At 45.6% G+C, this 14,174-nt stretch overlaps 7 protein-coding genes across 7 annotated transcripts; 5 read left to right on the top strand and 2 right to left on the bottom strand.

Annotated features, from left to right (window-relative positions):
• Positions 1 to 167: 167 nt before the first annotated feature.
• COCCADRAFT_111622 (uncharacterized protein) lies at positions 168 to 614 on the top strand (the record flags this gene model as incomplete). The annotated part of the gene is made up of 1 exon (XM_007720041.1): positions 168 to 614. One exon carries the CDS (start codon positions 168 to 170, stop codon positions 612 to 614), a length of 447 nt encoding a protein of 148 aa, XP_007718231.1.
• Positions 615 to 1,526: 912 nt separating this feature from the next.
• Positions 1,527 to 2,150, bottom strand: COCCADRAFT_111619 (uncharacterized protein; the record flags this gene model as incomplete). Its single annotated transcript, XM_007720040.1, has 1 exon — positions 1,527 to 2,150. The coding sequence occupies one exon, from the start codon at positions 2,148 to 2,150 to the stop codon at positions 1,527 to 1,529; it is 624 nt and encodes a 207-aa protein (XP_007718230.1).
• A 2,284-nt stretch (positions 2,151 to 4,434) lies between these two features.
• On the top strand, positions 4,435 to 5,290 carry COCCADRAFT_63049 (uncharacterized protein; the record flags this gene model as incomplete). Its single annotated transcript, XM_007720039.1, has 2 exons — positions 4,435 to 4,879; positions 4,971 to 5,290. Coding segments are annotated over 2 exons (765 nt in total), but the record flags the coding sequence as incomplete, so codon positions are not given.
• Positions 5,291 to 6,115: 825 nt separating this feature from the next.
• Positions 6,116 to 7,220, bottom strand: COCCADRAFT_41813 (uncharacterized protein; the record flags this gene model as incomplete). The annotated part of the gene is made up of 4 exons (XM_007720038.1): positions 6,116 to 6,202; positions 6,256 to 6,737; positions 6,783 to 7,023; positions 7,095 to 7,220. The coding sequence occupies 4 exons, from the start codon at positions 7,218 to 7,220 to the stop codon at positions 6,116 to 6,118; spliced, it is 936 nt and encodes a 311-aa protein (XP_007718228.1).
• Positions 7,221 to 7,939: 719 nt separating this feature from the next.
• On the top strand, positions 7,940 to 9,110 carry COCCADRAFT_9944 (uncharacterized protein; the record flags this gene model as incomplete). The annotated part of the gene is made up of 3 exons (XM_007720037.1): positions 7,940 to 8,006; positions 8,056 to 8,544; positions 8,608 to 9,110. 3 exons carry the CDS (start codon positions 7,940 to 7,942, stop codon positions 9,108 to 9,110), a joined length of 1,059 nt encoding a protein of 352 aa, XP_007718227.1.
• Positions 9,111 to 10,521: 1,411 nt separating this feature from the next.
• On the top strand, positions 10,522 to 11,008 carry COCCADRAFT_41811 (uncharacterized protein; the record flags this gene model as incomplete). Its single annotated transcript, XM_007720036.1, has 2 exons — positions 10,522 to 10,862; positions 10,909 to 11,008. The coding sequence occupies 2 exons, from the start codon at positions 10,522 to 10,524 to the stop codon at positions 11,006 to 11,008; spliced, it is 441 nt and encodes a 146-aa protein (XP_007718226.1).
• Positions 11,009 to 11,951: 943 nt separating this feature from the next.
• On the top strand, positions 11,952 to 13,782 carry COCCADRAFT_41810 (uncharacterized protein; the record flags this gene model as incomplete). Its single annotated transcript, XM_007720035.1, has 6 exons — positions 11,952 to 11,969; positions 12,099 to 12,374; positions 12,468 to 12,553; positions 12,643 to 12,785; positions 12,838 to 13,441; positions 13,491 to 13,782. 6 exons carry the CDS (start codon positions 11,952 to 11,954, stop codon positions 13,780 to 13,782), a joined length of 1,419 nt encoding a protein of 472 aa, XP_007718225.1.
• Positions 13,783 to 14,174: the final 392 nt, after the last annotated feature.

Here is a 14,174-nt window from a genome sequence, read left to right as displayed (position 1 = left end):
TGAGATCACAGAATCCGGGTACTCGAGAACACCCGGATTCTGTCCACCACCTAAGATATACCCGTATTCTGACACTAGTATTTCAGGGTATGGAATTAGGAATCATAGAACTTCTGCTTCGAGAAGGAAGATTCTCAACACCCAAGAAGCTCTTAGAGGAATTCTTCATGGAGTTTTCCAAAAAAAAACGGACTCATTATATTGAGATGATTCTACAACGGAAGTTTGTAGATCCCAACATACAAGACGAATTTGGAAGAACAGCACTGTCGTGGGCGGTACGACATGGAGATGAAGAGACAGTCAAGCAACTTCTAGGTACAGGGAAGGTCGACCCTGATACTAAGGATGAAAACGGATCCACGCTGCTGCTGTTAGCAGCACAACATGGACATGATGGGGTGGTTAAGCAGCTTCTAGACACAGGCAAGGTTGATGCTGATGCCAAGGACAAGAACGAATGTACACCGATTTTGCGGGCAGCATACAACGGACACGAGGCGGTGGTTAAGCTGCTACAAGATGTAGGCGGAGGGCAGAGGTGGCGCAGTGGGTTTTCTTCCGGACACCAAAATACTTTTACTACAAGGCCAAGGAATCCGGCCAGTGAATAATCCAGATCCTTCTATCTCGAATAATCGTTAAGTTTCTCGTAAATACTAGAGCCTATTTGAATATGAAGAATAATTTCTATTAGATAGTTGTATTTTCAAGAAGTAAAGTTTCAGATTAAAACGTGAAACAGGCTTTCTTAGTTTCTGCTTAATCTGCAGCTGTACTATTTTAGGGGTCAAAGTGCTGTATCCAGCAACTTTAGACAACCCGTATCAGCCAATACAGCAACTATTGATAACAAGATATACGCAAGGTCGAACCTCATATTAACAATGACAGATCGACTACGCTGTTATCTGCCGAATATAATGACCTAGATGTGATGGTGGAGAAGCAGGAGAAGCAGTAACTCCAATAGTAGTTCAAAATTACATAGAAATGCAAAGATATAACTCACATAGGTTTCCCACAACTAGGTAAATTTATCGGTTCACTCACCAGCCCTCAAAAATCTAGATATCAGTCGGAGAGATCATTCCCCATCTTCAGAAATAGGTCAAGTAGCTAAGTCTCTTAAGTCTGTCTTATTCAAAATACCGCAGCTAGATCTGTTGTCACGCCTAAGAAAACGAACGTAGCACATCGTTGTCTTGGTATGTCTACTAGTGTGACTGGTAAATCTTTTCTCGTACGGAATCGATAGCTGCTGTGGATTGAAGTGACCTTGGTATAACCATACTGGTCATTTAACCTTTACAAAGACTTTGGCTAGAATAGTATACAGAGCCTTGGAGTGGTTGCTGTTGTCTATGAACGATAAAGCGATAGTCGCGTACAGCTGGCATAAGTCAGGAGCTCGGAGGTCAGAGGCCACATGATATTACGACAATCTTAACAACAAGCCCAAAGAATCATCAGTTGTGATATATGTTCTACTTCTGCCATCAACCTGGCTCTCGGACCATCTACATTCAACGGTAGCCTGGCCATTGTTGTACCCAACTACATATCTGTTCAACCTCAAGGTCTCGGACTCTACGCACGTCTGGATGCATCTCCGCAGTGCGCGTCATTAGCTCGCTGTGGTGAAACCCAGTCTCGATAACATGGACGACTATATCCTGCTCTGGTGTACTTCGCATTGGTCCGCCGGGTCGCCGCTGAGCTGCAACACCCATCTCGCGCCATACATCCTGGCTGCCGCTGCTATAAATGATACGTGTTGCATTTGTAGGCTGCCAGCCACCTGTGTAATGGTTGAGGACGTGTGCTGTCCGACCCTTCTTCGCACCAAATGTTTCTCCGTTCGGACCATCAGGGAAGAACAAAGCGCATTGTTTGAGAAAGAACTCTGTTGTTGTAAGGCGACTTACTAACGAAGTTTCGTTCAGGGGCGCGCCGACTATGTAACTGCTAATCAGGTCGTTGCACTGTAGCCAGGCGTATTGTCGGTTGGCGTAGTTGCCGACGCGAAGGTCCGAATACATGAAATTCTTGGGATCTAGTTCACTGGAACAGAATCCGCCTTTGAAGCAGAGAACAGGTGTTATCTCCCAACGGAACCCCTCGGCATAATTATAAAGACCCCTCAACATTTGTATATGCGGAGAGTTCCATTCGCCGCGCTTTTCTGCACCTCCCGATGCCAGAAGTGCCATGAGTTCTGGCGGCAGAAGATGGTTGTCGTTTTCGATACCTTCTATCAGGCCACAGAGCCAGTTGTACTGCGTAGCAGGACTTCCTACATCCTGTCGAGACCAAAAGGTGACAGGCGCAGTAATCTCATATAGGAAGCTCTCATCGTCCATAGTCGGAAGACCAAATATGCTCTTGATTATCTTGACTTGGGTACCATTGGCTTGGAAGACTGAGTCAACGTAATTTATAATTCTGTCCATCAGAAATGTACAGGTCTGTCGGCCATGTTCTACTTGCGGTAGGTAATATTGCCAATATGAGGTGATACTCTGTACGATTGGGGAGCAGGCAACATAAGCCCAGAAGACTCCTCCAAAAGCATTAGCGATCTACGCTGTTTGTGCACCGGAGTAACTGCCACCAGTAAGAATCCAAGGTACGTCTTGTGCGGTGCTCGAAGCGTTAGTCCAGGGTGGGTTGAAATGATTCGCAAGATTGACAATGTCCAGTAGAGCGTTTTCGACTGTCAGGTAGCTTAAGTTACTAGTTGTGAGTTCAGAAAATGGCGAGCTGCCTCCATAATAGCGATGTTCCGGAACGATTACAGCGGCCCGCAGGTTTTCGGCGATTACTCCGACGAGAGAGAAATCTGGTCTTGAAAACACCAAGTGTTGGTCGGCTTTGACCTCGCCTGGTAAGAAGACAACTATGGGGGAGCCCGGGCCAGCCCAAAAGGTATTATTCCAATAGTAGTTGACTGTGAAAGTGCTTAGCTCAGGTGCTTTGTGATGTAGAGGTTGTGTGAACGTGCCTTTGCCATATTGCTTCTGGGTTGGATCTTTAGGCGTGGGAGGCGGAACTGGGAGATCACAAGCAGCACCTGGTGTGTAGTTGAGAGCAAAATATTTGGAGTCTTGCTCCGCACGAATAACCACTGAAACTGCAAAGTGAGCCAGGAGTACTGCTTGGAGGCATCTGAGTGAATGCAGCGCCATTCTTCGTTCGGAACGATATCAAGCTGCCAGATGTGCAAATGGTCTGTAAGACGGAGACATAATGGAAAATACGATGCGGTGTGATTAAATAATACAGAAATCTTAAGAATCTCGCAAGGTCTAGAGAATACGAGGGCCAGGATATCGGAGAGGATTTAAGCCTGCTTATGGTATGACATCTAGTCACGGCACGGCAGAGTCTGACAGCCAATCACTTTCTTGGAAAATGTCCTTAAGTTTTCGAGATTTTACGGCACGACCGATGTTCTATGCGAAGTTTTCGCACTAAACCTCAAGTATAGCTCTAAGGGTATCCCGCCCCATGGGAAGCTTTCGCAAAAAAACCTTCTTTGTGCTGACAATTATGGGCCAATATCAACATATAGATAATGATAACAGAATGTACTTAAGAAGTCAGTACTGGCTTGAGGAAAGTATCTGACTGCAACTGCTAATCCTCCATTCCTCCTTCTTGCTATTCTCAACCACTGCACCCAAGGTCCTAAACCTCTGAAGCAAGCCGTTCAAGACTCCTCACAAAGTCAGATTTTGCATCATGCGCGTTGTAGTCGCAACTCCCCTGCTTGCCCTCTCTGCGGCTCTCACAGTCCCCAGCAATATGAACAACGATCTGACGAAACGAGGAAACGACCTGGTCGCAGTCCTCGCATGTAATGGCGTCCTTATAGCCTGTGCGGCTGCATGTCAAGGAATTGTATGTCTATATCTCGTATAGAGCGTCCGAGATATAGGGCTCACACAGTCACAGCAAGTTACGCATGTACGGCAGGCTTGTAACTCTCACTGTTTCCATACGTGGCTGCGGCAGATCCGAGAAGCTGACAATGACCTTCCACCTGGAATCGATGCGCCCGTAGTTACTCGTCGACAAAATCCACAAGGGCTTACCGAGTGCAATAATAACATGGTCAAATGCTCTGATGCCGTCAACAATTCTACGCTATTAGTTCCCTTGAGTTAATAGCCCTAGTAAGTACCTTCTATAATATGCTGACTCTATTAATAAAAGCATAAAGATTGGCGACTGCCCTAATCTTTACGCATTTATCCACGACATAAAGCGGCTTATACTGTACAGCCCGTTGCCCATCAAGCTAGCTCTATTGCAGGTGTATAGCAGCGCTCTTTTGTTAGCACCGGCGAACAGTATAGTGAAGAGAAGTTTTCAGATCAGCTGAAACAATGGATAAAAAGTCCGCCTCGGGTAGATGATGACTGGAGTGCGTGTCTGCAAACGCTTGAGAATGTTGAATTTGTAGCCTTCTCGCTTGACTCAATGCGGCTCGCGTCAGTATCGGGTGGCCAGAAAGCTAAGATCTGGGATGTTGGAAGCGGCGAGGGTCTGTACACATTTCGTACCCTCAGCCCTTCCATGACTTTCTCGCACGACTTGACCCGGCTGGCAGACGTGTTACATGATAATACTGTAGGGATCTGGGATACCAGTAGCTTTGCGTATCTACATACACTTGAGAACCATGGGAAAATCAGATTGATAGCCTTTTCATACGACTCTGTGCAGTTAGCGTCGGCGTCATACGACGGGACTGTTAAGATTTGGGATGCTAGCAGTAGCGCACTCCTGCAGACACATGAGGAACACAAGGATGACGTGAGCTCTTTGACGTTCCTGCAGGACTCGGTGCAACAGATACTGGATACTACGCATTGTACATGCTCAGATCTATCCGCTTACTGTTTTTTTCGCCAGGTACTACACTGATTGCCCAACAACCTTTTGTTGTGGCTTAACGTGGATAGCTAGTGGATTGAGTGACGGGACTATCGAGATTGAGGATATGAAAAGTGGCGCGCACCTCAAAATACTTGAGGGCCATCGTGGCTCTATTGGACGACTAACTCTTTCACATGACACAACACGGCTGGCGTCAGCGTCAAAAGACGAGACTGTCAAAATTTGGGATATTAGTACCGGGACGTGTCTACAGACACTAAAACACCGTGATTTTGATATTTCTGAGTTAGTCTTCTCTGATGGCTTAACGCAGTTAAAGTCAGTGTCAGTCGAAGAGATTACCAATATCTGGGACATAAGCAGCGGTACGCGTCTGCAGAGCTTGAGGACCTGCAACTTTGGTCCTCTTACCAATGTCTTCACTTTGCCACACTCTAAAGGATCAGTCAAAGGTCAGCCAATCACCCATTGCAGTATCAACATCTCTGCGGATCGCACTTCGATAACCCGTCATGATAAAGAATGGCTCTGGCTTCCAGCAGAATACCAACCAGGTCACTTTGCTATTTCAGGTGGATGTATTGTCGTAACAACAGATTCAGGAAGGACATGGAGCTGCCATTTTGTGTAATGTTTCCTAAATACGGTAATAGCTACTATCTAGACTATTTGCCTAGTATAATGCTATCTGATGACAAGCTCAAGTGGCTAAGATTTCAACATTGTTACATTCTATCATCGCTACTAAGCACTAGAAATTGTAGCAGTTATAATGGTTGATTGCATGATGCTAGAGGCTCAAAGTGAATCCATTAATTACTTACTCCCTGGCTCGGCTACTATAGCAGCAACGACTCGCTACATCACGAGTCACCAAATCCTCATTCTTTGCTGCAAGCTTTGTCATTGCGCATAGCTGTGACCGATACTAGGTGATATCCTAAAAATGGAACGCTAATTTTTGGTGTTGCGGTTCCGTATCGATTGAAGGCTACTTGAAGCTCATTTAAGTGCGTTACCAATTTTCCAGCCTAGTATCTACTATCCAACTGGCCACCACCAACGCTCAGCGATTGAACAGCCGTATCTACTGTCATTTTCGCGAATCAGAGTCTAGCATGTGCTTGATAATTATTTCCTCTTTGGCCGCACCAAGCCCATAGAGATGAAAAAGTGCATTACATTCTATCGTGACCCACTAACTCCAACCTTACGTCAACTTATTCCCAAGGACAGGCTGCTGCCTGATAACCTCATAAAGAATCAATTCTTTGGGTCTCCATTTAAGACCTAGGACCTGAATACCAGGCAATTAGTTAGGTCTTTCATTTACTTCTAGGAATGACATACAGTTTCGGCACCAGTTACGTCGACTTTCCATTTTCCTTCAAATGGAGGCACTAGTTTAACCTCCAAGCCAGGGAACTTCTTTCGGATGTACTCTATCGCGTTTTCCCATGGAAAGGATGGGTCTGAAAGGAGGAACTCCTTCTCATGTTCGACATTCACATGTAAGGCCTTGACGTGCGCATCTGCAACGTCCTGGACATGCACCCAAGATGTGCCAATGAGCGGCTTCTCTGAGGCAAGTGACTGCCATAGGAGAGCATTAATCCTACCCAAGCCTTCTGCTGTTTCCTGGGTGATGTCACGGCCCATGACGTAGGACGGATGAAGGGTGATGAGTGTGTAATTAGGCTTCCTTTCCTTGACAAAATTACGCGTTGCTTGATGAGCGACGATCTTAGATGCAGAGTGTTTGACGACTTGTCCCATGAGGCCTGGAGGGAACTCATCATCAAGGTCGAGAGGTATGACCTCGCCAGTATTATCTACTCGTATTAGCGAGTGTCCCAGTAGGTGGAGCGAAAACTCACCCTTCACCTCATACTCCAAGTCAGGCCTCGCTAAGACAGATACAGGAAGCAGTGCGACACTTGAGGACATGACGATCACCTTTTTGATCTGCGGAAAATCCAACGCAGCTTTGAGGATTGCGAGAGTTGCGTTGACTGCTGGTTCGGCAAAGTCCTTGCGGAAGTCTGTACCGGAACGATCGGGCATAGGTGTTGCGAGATGGATGACATGGTCAGCTTCTGCTAGAGCATGCTTGAAAGACTCCGGATCGAAAAATCCTTCATCAATATAGTCTCAATAGCTCATGCGAAGTTCGGATACCGCTTCTTGACAATCGCATCTTGCTCTGGCCTGCGTATACTCAGACGTACATGATGTCCAGCTTCAAGTAGGGCTCGAACAGTATGTGCGCCAATGAAACCAGTTCCGCCAGTGATGAACACGAGAGGATTTGACATTGTGAGGATGGGTAGAAGTTATTGGTAGAAGTTACTTTATCTGATATACTGTCTATCCGTAGGGCTCCATCCAAAGACCATTATTTATAGCCATCAACTCTCGACGTACGAGATGGTTGTGATGATAAATAGTCTCATCAGTACGTCTTGGTAAGCATGCGAAGACGCGTAACAGAAAGTTTCTCTTTCGAATAACTGAATGGAGGATCGCTTCGTCCGTTTCGCAATCAGTAAATTGAACCAATCAGCAGCGAGGATAATTTGAGTAGTGGTGCGAAAGCAGTGTGAGTTTGTCAGCTCGGTTTGATCAATTAGGATTACTGATCTTTGCGCCGACCATCAGCTCGGAGAACCGCGGTAGTCGGCCTTTCTCCCATTGCTTTTGTGATAGGCCACTAATCTCCTCCCCTTGAATAATTGGCGCTTCCCCTCCATATTCCCCGCCAGAACACCCAGAGTCGAAGGATGGATCAATAATCCTCTCGGCTCTGATCTTGGATGCTGCGTAATGTGTAGCATTTGAAATCACATCGAGCGAAGTCTCTGCTTGTTTCCATTAGAGAAGAAGCTGATCCGGACGAATTCACGGATTGGCTGGGGTTCTGCATATAATACCCGGTCAACTTGGAATATATTTGACTCTAGTATCATCTGAGTATGAAAAAGGACAACTTGAGTAACTCGAGGGCGATACACACTAAAAACCAACGTGCAATCCAATGGCGAACTCTAAACTTATTCTGGTGATTGGTGGAACAGGCGCGCAGGGGGTGCCCGTCGTTAAAGGTCAGTCTTTGTTCACAAGTGTTGGTATATGCACTGACGTTACGATCAGCGCTTTCAAATAGCAATCGATATAGTGTCAGAGTTCTAACTCGAAGTGCCGAATCCACGCGAGCTAGGGAGCTCGCCGCTTTGCCGAATGTCACTCTTATGGAAGGAAGTCAGGATCAGCAAAAAGACCTTCATCAAGCCTTCACTGGCGTATATGGCGCTTGGGTGAACACAGATGGTTTTACTCTTGGAGAAAAGAGCGAGCTGTTCTATGGTATTAGGGCATACGAGATCGCGAGGCATCACGGCGTGAAACATTTTGTCTGGGCAAACACGGACTATGCAGTCAAGAAAGCTGGCTGGGACGAGAAGTATCATTGGGGCCACAACGATGCAAAAGGTCGGGTTGGCGACCTAATTCTTAGCCATGGACAAGAGACTATGAAAACGTCTTTGTTGACTACGGGACCGTACATGGATATGCTGTTTGATGGGATGTTCGTTCCAAAGGAACAAGCCGATGGCTCGTTTGTTTGGGCGAATCCAGCTCGTGAGTCTTGCTTCATTGCTCCTCATATCTCTTAATGAGAGTATGACTGACTTTTATTCACAGAGAATGGTAAAATTCCACTAATCGCCCTCGCTGACGTGGGTTTCTACAGTCTGTGGATATTTGACAATCCTTCAGAGTCTGCGGGATTGGATTTGGAAGTTGCGACGGAGCAAATCAGCTTCGCCCAGATCGTTGAGACATTTACACAAGTCACGGGAAAGAAAGCCGCACATGTTTACGTTCCACTCGAGGATTATCTCCCTGCTGCTGAGCCATATCCCAATGCTTGGGCTAATTGGGCTGCGGGACTAGACGTAGTCCGTGACGAATCATCGATGACGTGGAGGCAGAACTTTGCAGCTTGGTGGCAGTACTGGAGCGAAGGCATTGGGGCAACTAGGGACATGGAACTTTTGGATCGAATTCATCCTACACGGATTCGCAGCCTTAAAGAGTGGATGGAAAAGGTTGGCTACGATGGTAAGCGCAGGAGTGTTTTGAAAGATCTTGAAGATTTGAAAAGGGATAAGTCAGAGGGATCCTCGAACAAGAGCTTGCTATAAACTAACAGCCTGAAAGCCGGCTTGCAACTTTGATAAATATATCTCGATAATGAACCACTATTCGCCTACGTGCTACCTCTTCGGTTGAACAACGGCATTGAGAAGCATGCCCACCGACTTATTTTAACACGCATAACCGCAACTAAGCAAGCTCGTAAGGCAAGATAGCCTGCATTACCTCGAGGCATTGAAAATGCAATTCAGCATAACTCTGTCATTTCACAACTTTGTGTCTGAAAGTTCTCAAAAATCACACAATTTTGTGTGAAGATGGATGCAAGATCTCAGTGACTCTGCATCCTGAAGCTGCCAGTCCAGAGGTATGGTTAGCGCTCTGAATATACATTAGATCATGAAGGGCTGTAACGAACCTTTGAGACCTCTTATCCATATTGATAACGAAATGTTTCCGCTTCAGAGGTTCAGGTTGAGCCAACCAGTCACTCTCGGCCAAATTCACGCCATCCAGTTTCCCCATCGTCGTTGCTGATACTACTGCGTAGTACTAGCTTGGCTTGATAGCCTGTTAGATGGTAACCCGAATACGAAAGGGTGGGTGATGTCACGTGACGTTTCACGTGGGCCTTTCTGCATCAGATCACGTGTGAGGCTTTACCGCCAGCAACTCCGATTGGAAGCGGGGGTGTGAAACGCTGACAATAATCCGCCGTTCACTAGTTCAGGAGAACGCGCGGCCACCTGTGCTTTTTCACATTACACCGCCACGTTTTCCGACTGTGTACAGCCTCAATACCCCTTTGTCAAGCAACTGGCATTCAACCCGTTTCCATAGCAGGTCCCAACTTAGAAGTCAACTTCTGAGGTACGCGTCATAAACTTCGAAAACGAAGCCGCCTCTTGTCTGCCACGGTACCCATTTCTGTCATCTATCACAGGCAAAGTTTAACGGTGCTCGTCTTGATCTTGTACGAAGGATCTTGTTTTGGTTTTAATGAGGAAATCTCGCAGTCCGTGCGCCAAAATTTGACCGAAACACTACATTTCTATCTCAAGATCATCGCTCTCAGTTAGAAAATCGACCAGGAGGCTGAAGTGTGATGATTTAAACAGCTCAAACTCTTCTAGTGGATCCTATCAGTATTCTATGTGGTTGTTTTGCTGTCTGCATGTGCGGGCAGCGAGCTTTGTAGAGTGGATGCACGGGCCATTAATGCCTCATTTAAAACAAGGTCCTTCGTATTTTGAGCGCTCGCTTTGAGGGTGGCCAGAACAGGCGTCGGGCCATTATCAATTTAAGGGTACTGGAAGAGAGGTATAAGAATCAAAGCATTGCTGTTGAGTACGTGGTCACACTTCATGTTCATAGCTTGCTTTGTCGGTATCATTCCAACACTCGTTCAAAACCCTTTAGTCCTTCTATACGTCCAACCCACTCTTTATTAAAGCCAAAATGCGTTCCCAAGTCTTCGCTGGTCTTGCCTTTGGCATTGTCGCCGTAGCTGCAGGTGCCCCAGTGGAAAGCGGTGCATCTGAAGAGCAAATCACCATCAACAATGCTGTGTTCGTCCGTAAAGACAGCAATGGCAACGACAACTGGGATGCCATCACTCACGTTGGCCTCACCCTGACCACTCCATCCGGTTCTGTCAGCTGCAATGCAGACAGCTTCCCAGATCCATCAGTCCCATCCAACCTTTACACATGTGCCGACCCTACATATTCTTTCCAGATCACCAGTCGCCCGGGTTACGACATCTACGCCATCACTGTCACCCACAAAGTCTCAGACAGGTACGCCAGTTTCTTCTTCTAGCATTCTAATACTGACTGCGATTAGCGTTACTTTGACCGGTATGACCGATGTTGGCTGCAATGGTCCTATTCCGATGTCTTGCCAACAAGTTGGTTCCAGGCAAGGCACTCTGACTGCTGCTTGAGCGCCGAACATGAATAATATGAGAATCGAATTGGGTCTCGGACAGGGCCATGCCGCTCATAGAAACAACACTTGATAATAGTAATACTATAGAGAGCGAATCAAAATCTCCCTGGTTCCTTTTCACAGTTCCGTACGCATTATGAAAGAACGGTGGAGTTGTTCGTGATGTTGAACTACGAATCATGCTTGGCGCTCAGCTAGCGCGGCTTCGCTTATCTGCCCTACTGAGATGGCCTAGGTGGAATACCGCGCCCCAATCTCACTGTCAGCAATCTTAATGCGTCAATATATTACAATAAGTGATACACTTTTCCATCAATCAGAACATCCAGCAATGTTTCAGATCCTCTTCTTCAGTAGTATAGTGGTCAGTATTTCCGCTTGTCAAGCAATTGACAATCCGCGGGAGACCGGGGTTCAATTCCCCGCTGGAGAGTTCTTTTTTTATTTTTTTGCCCTTATTTTTTCTCTGTTTTTTTAGTTGCTGTTTTACCTAATAGAGGTCGCCCGTTAGATTTCCTACTAAAAAGCTTGTTTCTTTTTTCTTTTTTCTTTTTCCGGTAATCTCTAATCCATGAGAAAAGAGTGTGTTTAAACATTATTTTCATGAGAAATTATGTCTACTTGCGCTACGAAGTATTGGCCTCTAAGACGCTTATGCCCAGCTTTGTTTGCTATCAGAGCAATTTAGGGATACCTAAGGCTTAGCTATAGTATTTAATCTCAAGCTCGTTAGCCTTCTTCTATATAGTGCTGTTCTCACTTCCCCGCTTATCTAGAAGAACTAACTGTTAACTATGTACTTATAAATCTGATTTGTCAGAGTGCGCTAGTGATCCAATAAGAAAGTCCACAGAGGCTGCAGGCTTGGTGGCGCGTTTCAACGCCTCATCAGCTTAGTCTTCTTATTTGCACCACAGCTTCCTTGCCGGTTTCTAGCCATGGCGCTTGGTCGAAGTGTGTCAAATATTGCAAAACAGCACTACTATCAATTACTACATACTTTAGAGAGTAGCCGCGCAATACCCTTATATCCTCAAATCGACATAAATCCCTTATTCTGCTACACGAGTAGACGATAGCTATAGAACAAGCGTAAGCAATTAGAAGCGCGATACCAACGTTTTAACGTATCTAGTCTTCAGCAAGCGGCTTGCCAAGCCGTTAGTGCAAACAAATATATATCTTTTAAGAAGATCGGCAAAGGCAACTACAACAAGGCATATCGCCTTAAGATAGAAGACGGCCGGAAGATCATCATAAAAGTCCCACACTCTAACGCTAGCCCACGAATACTTACCACGGCCTCGGAAGTAGTAACTATAGAGTTTGCCCAGACCGTTTTAAACATACCCGTCCCACGAGTTCTCGCTTAGAGTGCTACCGACTAAAATCCTGTCTAAGCAGAATATATTATTATAGAAGAAGCGAGGGGCTCCTAACTCCACGAAATTTAGCAGGTTCTTTCATTACGGAGGAAATATAATATTGTTCGTAAGTTTATAGACGTTAAAAGGAAACTACTCTCAGTCTCCTTTGAAAAGTAAGATTTAGCTTACTCCAACAGAGAATTTGCGGCCGGTTCAACTTACATAATATTAGATTAGGATTATTGTATTTTAAAGATACTAGTATCGCAGGATGCGAGCCGGCTGTTGTTACTAGTGGTCCGCAAGATGTCATCAGTCACGTCAAATCAACTTATTGCATTGGACCCATCACTCGAAGAGAGTTCTGGGAGAAACAACGCAGTGAAATGCCATATCATGGCCCCTGTAAGTTTCTAGATGTCTCTGAACTTCGAATATAGACTTATAACAATTATAGGGACATCTTCTAAGGAATACCTAAAGTCTGTCGCTCGCCGTGAGATCGAATGGATCAATGCCCATGCGGACCCACAGGAGCCGAACAAAACTCCATGGCAGTACACGAGTCCACATCAGAAGTCTCCAGAGGCTCACAAAGCCTTTTTGGAAAAATTTCTAGCTGCAATTCCGTATATCACTCCCAAGGACCCAGAGCTCGCCTCTCCCAGACTTTGGCACCCAGACTTCCATGCTGGTAACATTTATGTCGACGAGGAAGCCCGGATATCATGCATCATTGACTGGCAGGGAGCATGGACGGCCCCGGTGTTTATCGGAGCCAATCCTCCGTTGCTTCTAGACTATGGGATTGATATGTTGATGAAACTTCCTGAAAACTTCAAAGCACTCGACAATGCTACAAAAGAGAAGCTCAGATACCAAGTATCTCAGTCAGTCTTAGTTTACACGTATGAAACATCTACGGCGGAAAAGATCCCTCTGATGTACAAGGTCATGCGACATCCCCATGGTCAGACCCTCAAGCAATTAGAAGCTTTTGTTGGCTCTACCTGGGACAACTGTCTCTTTCCTTTTGAAGGATGTTTGATTCGGGTTGAGAGGTGTGTTGATCTGTTTGCCTTTGAGTTCCTTAACTGACTATTGTTGCAGTGAATGGGATCACTTTGGTACTAACGAAACATGTCCGTACCATTTTTCAGCAGAGGAGATACAGCAACACAACGAAGAAGCAGGGTCTTTCAACAAGAGTCAGGAATTTTGGAAAGAGTTACAAGGTTTCTTGACCGATGAGGGCTACACGCCGAAGGAGAGTTCCGGTAAGGCTGTCAAGATACTCAAAGATTTGCGAGAAGTCGGGCTAGGCGACTTGAAGGGCGAGGAACGAAACAATTTCGACAAAGAGACGCGATGGGTTGCAGATCTCGATGAGCATAGCATCTAGCACTTGCACAATTCTCCTAAGAATAATCACATACAGAAACGGCATCAAGAGTGATGCCAGGACAATTATCGACCAGCTATGTAGCCTCAAGAGAATCGAGACCTAAAAGGAGTCAACTACGTCATTTCTGTTTCCTAAGACTTACAATCCCAATTCAATATAGGTTCTTCTAGATCCCAGATACGGTATACTAGTGCCTTATACTTTAAAATCTACCTTCGTTGATTATAGACTATAATATTTTAATTTCTAGAGCATAACCTAAGACTTATTAGTCAAAAATACAATCTAGATACTAGCTAGTTAGGCAAAGTAGCTATTAAGCAGCTAGTTCGAGATACAGGTAGTGTTACAAGTAACAAGAAGGATTCTCTCCTTGACAAATGACGAGA

The sequence above is a fragment of the Bipolaris zeicola genome (genome assembly GCF_000523435.1).
Source record: "Bipolaris zeicola 26-R-13 unplaced genomic scaffold scaffold_386, whole genome shotgun sequence".
NCBI lineage: Eukaryota > Fungi > Ascomycota > Dothideomycetes > Pleosporales > Pleosporaceae > Bipolaris > Bipolaris zeicola.
The sequence above is the reverse complement of the archived record's forward strand: the minus strand, read 5'-3'. Positions and strand labels throughout refer to the sequence as shown.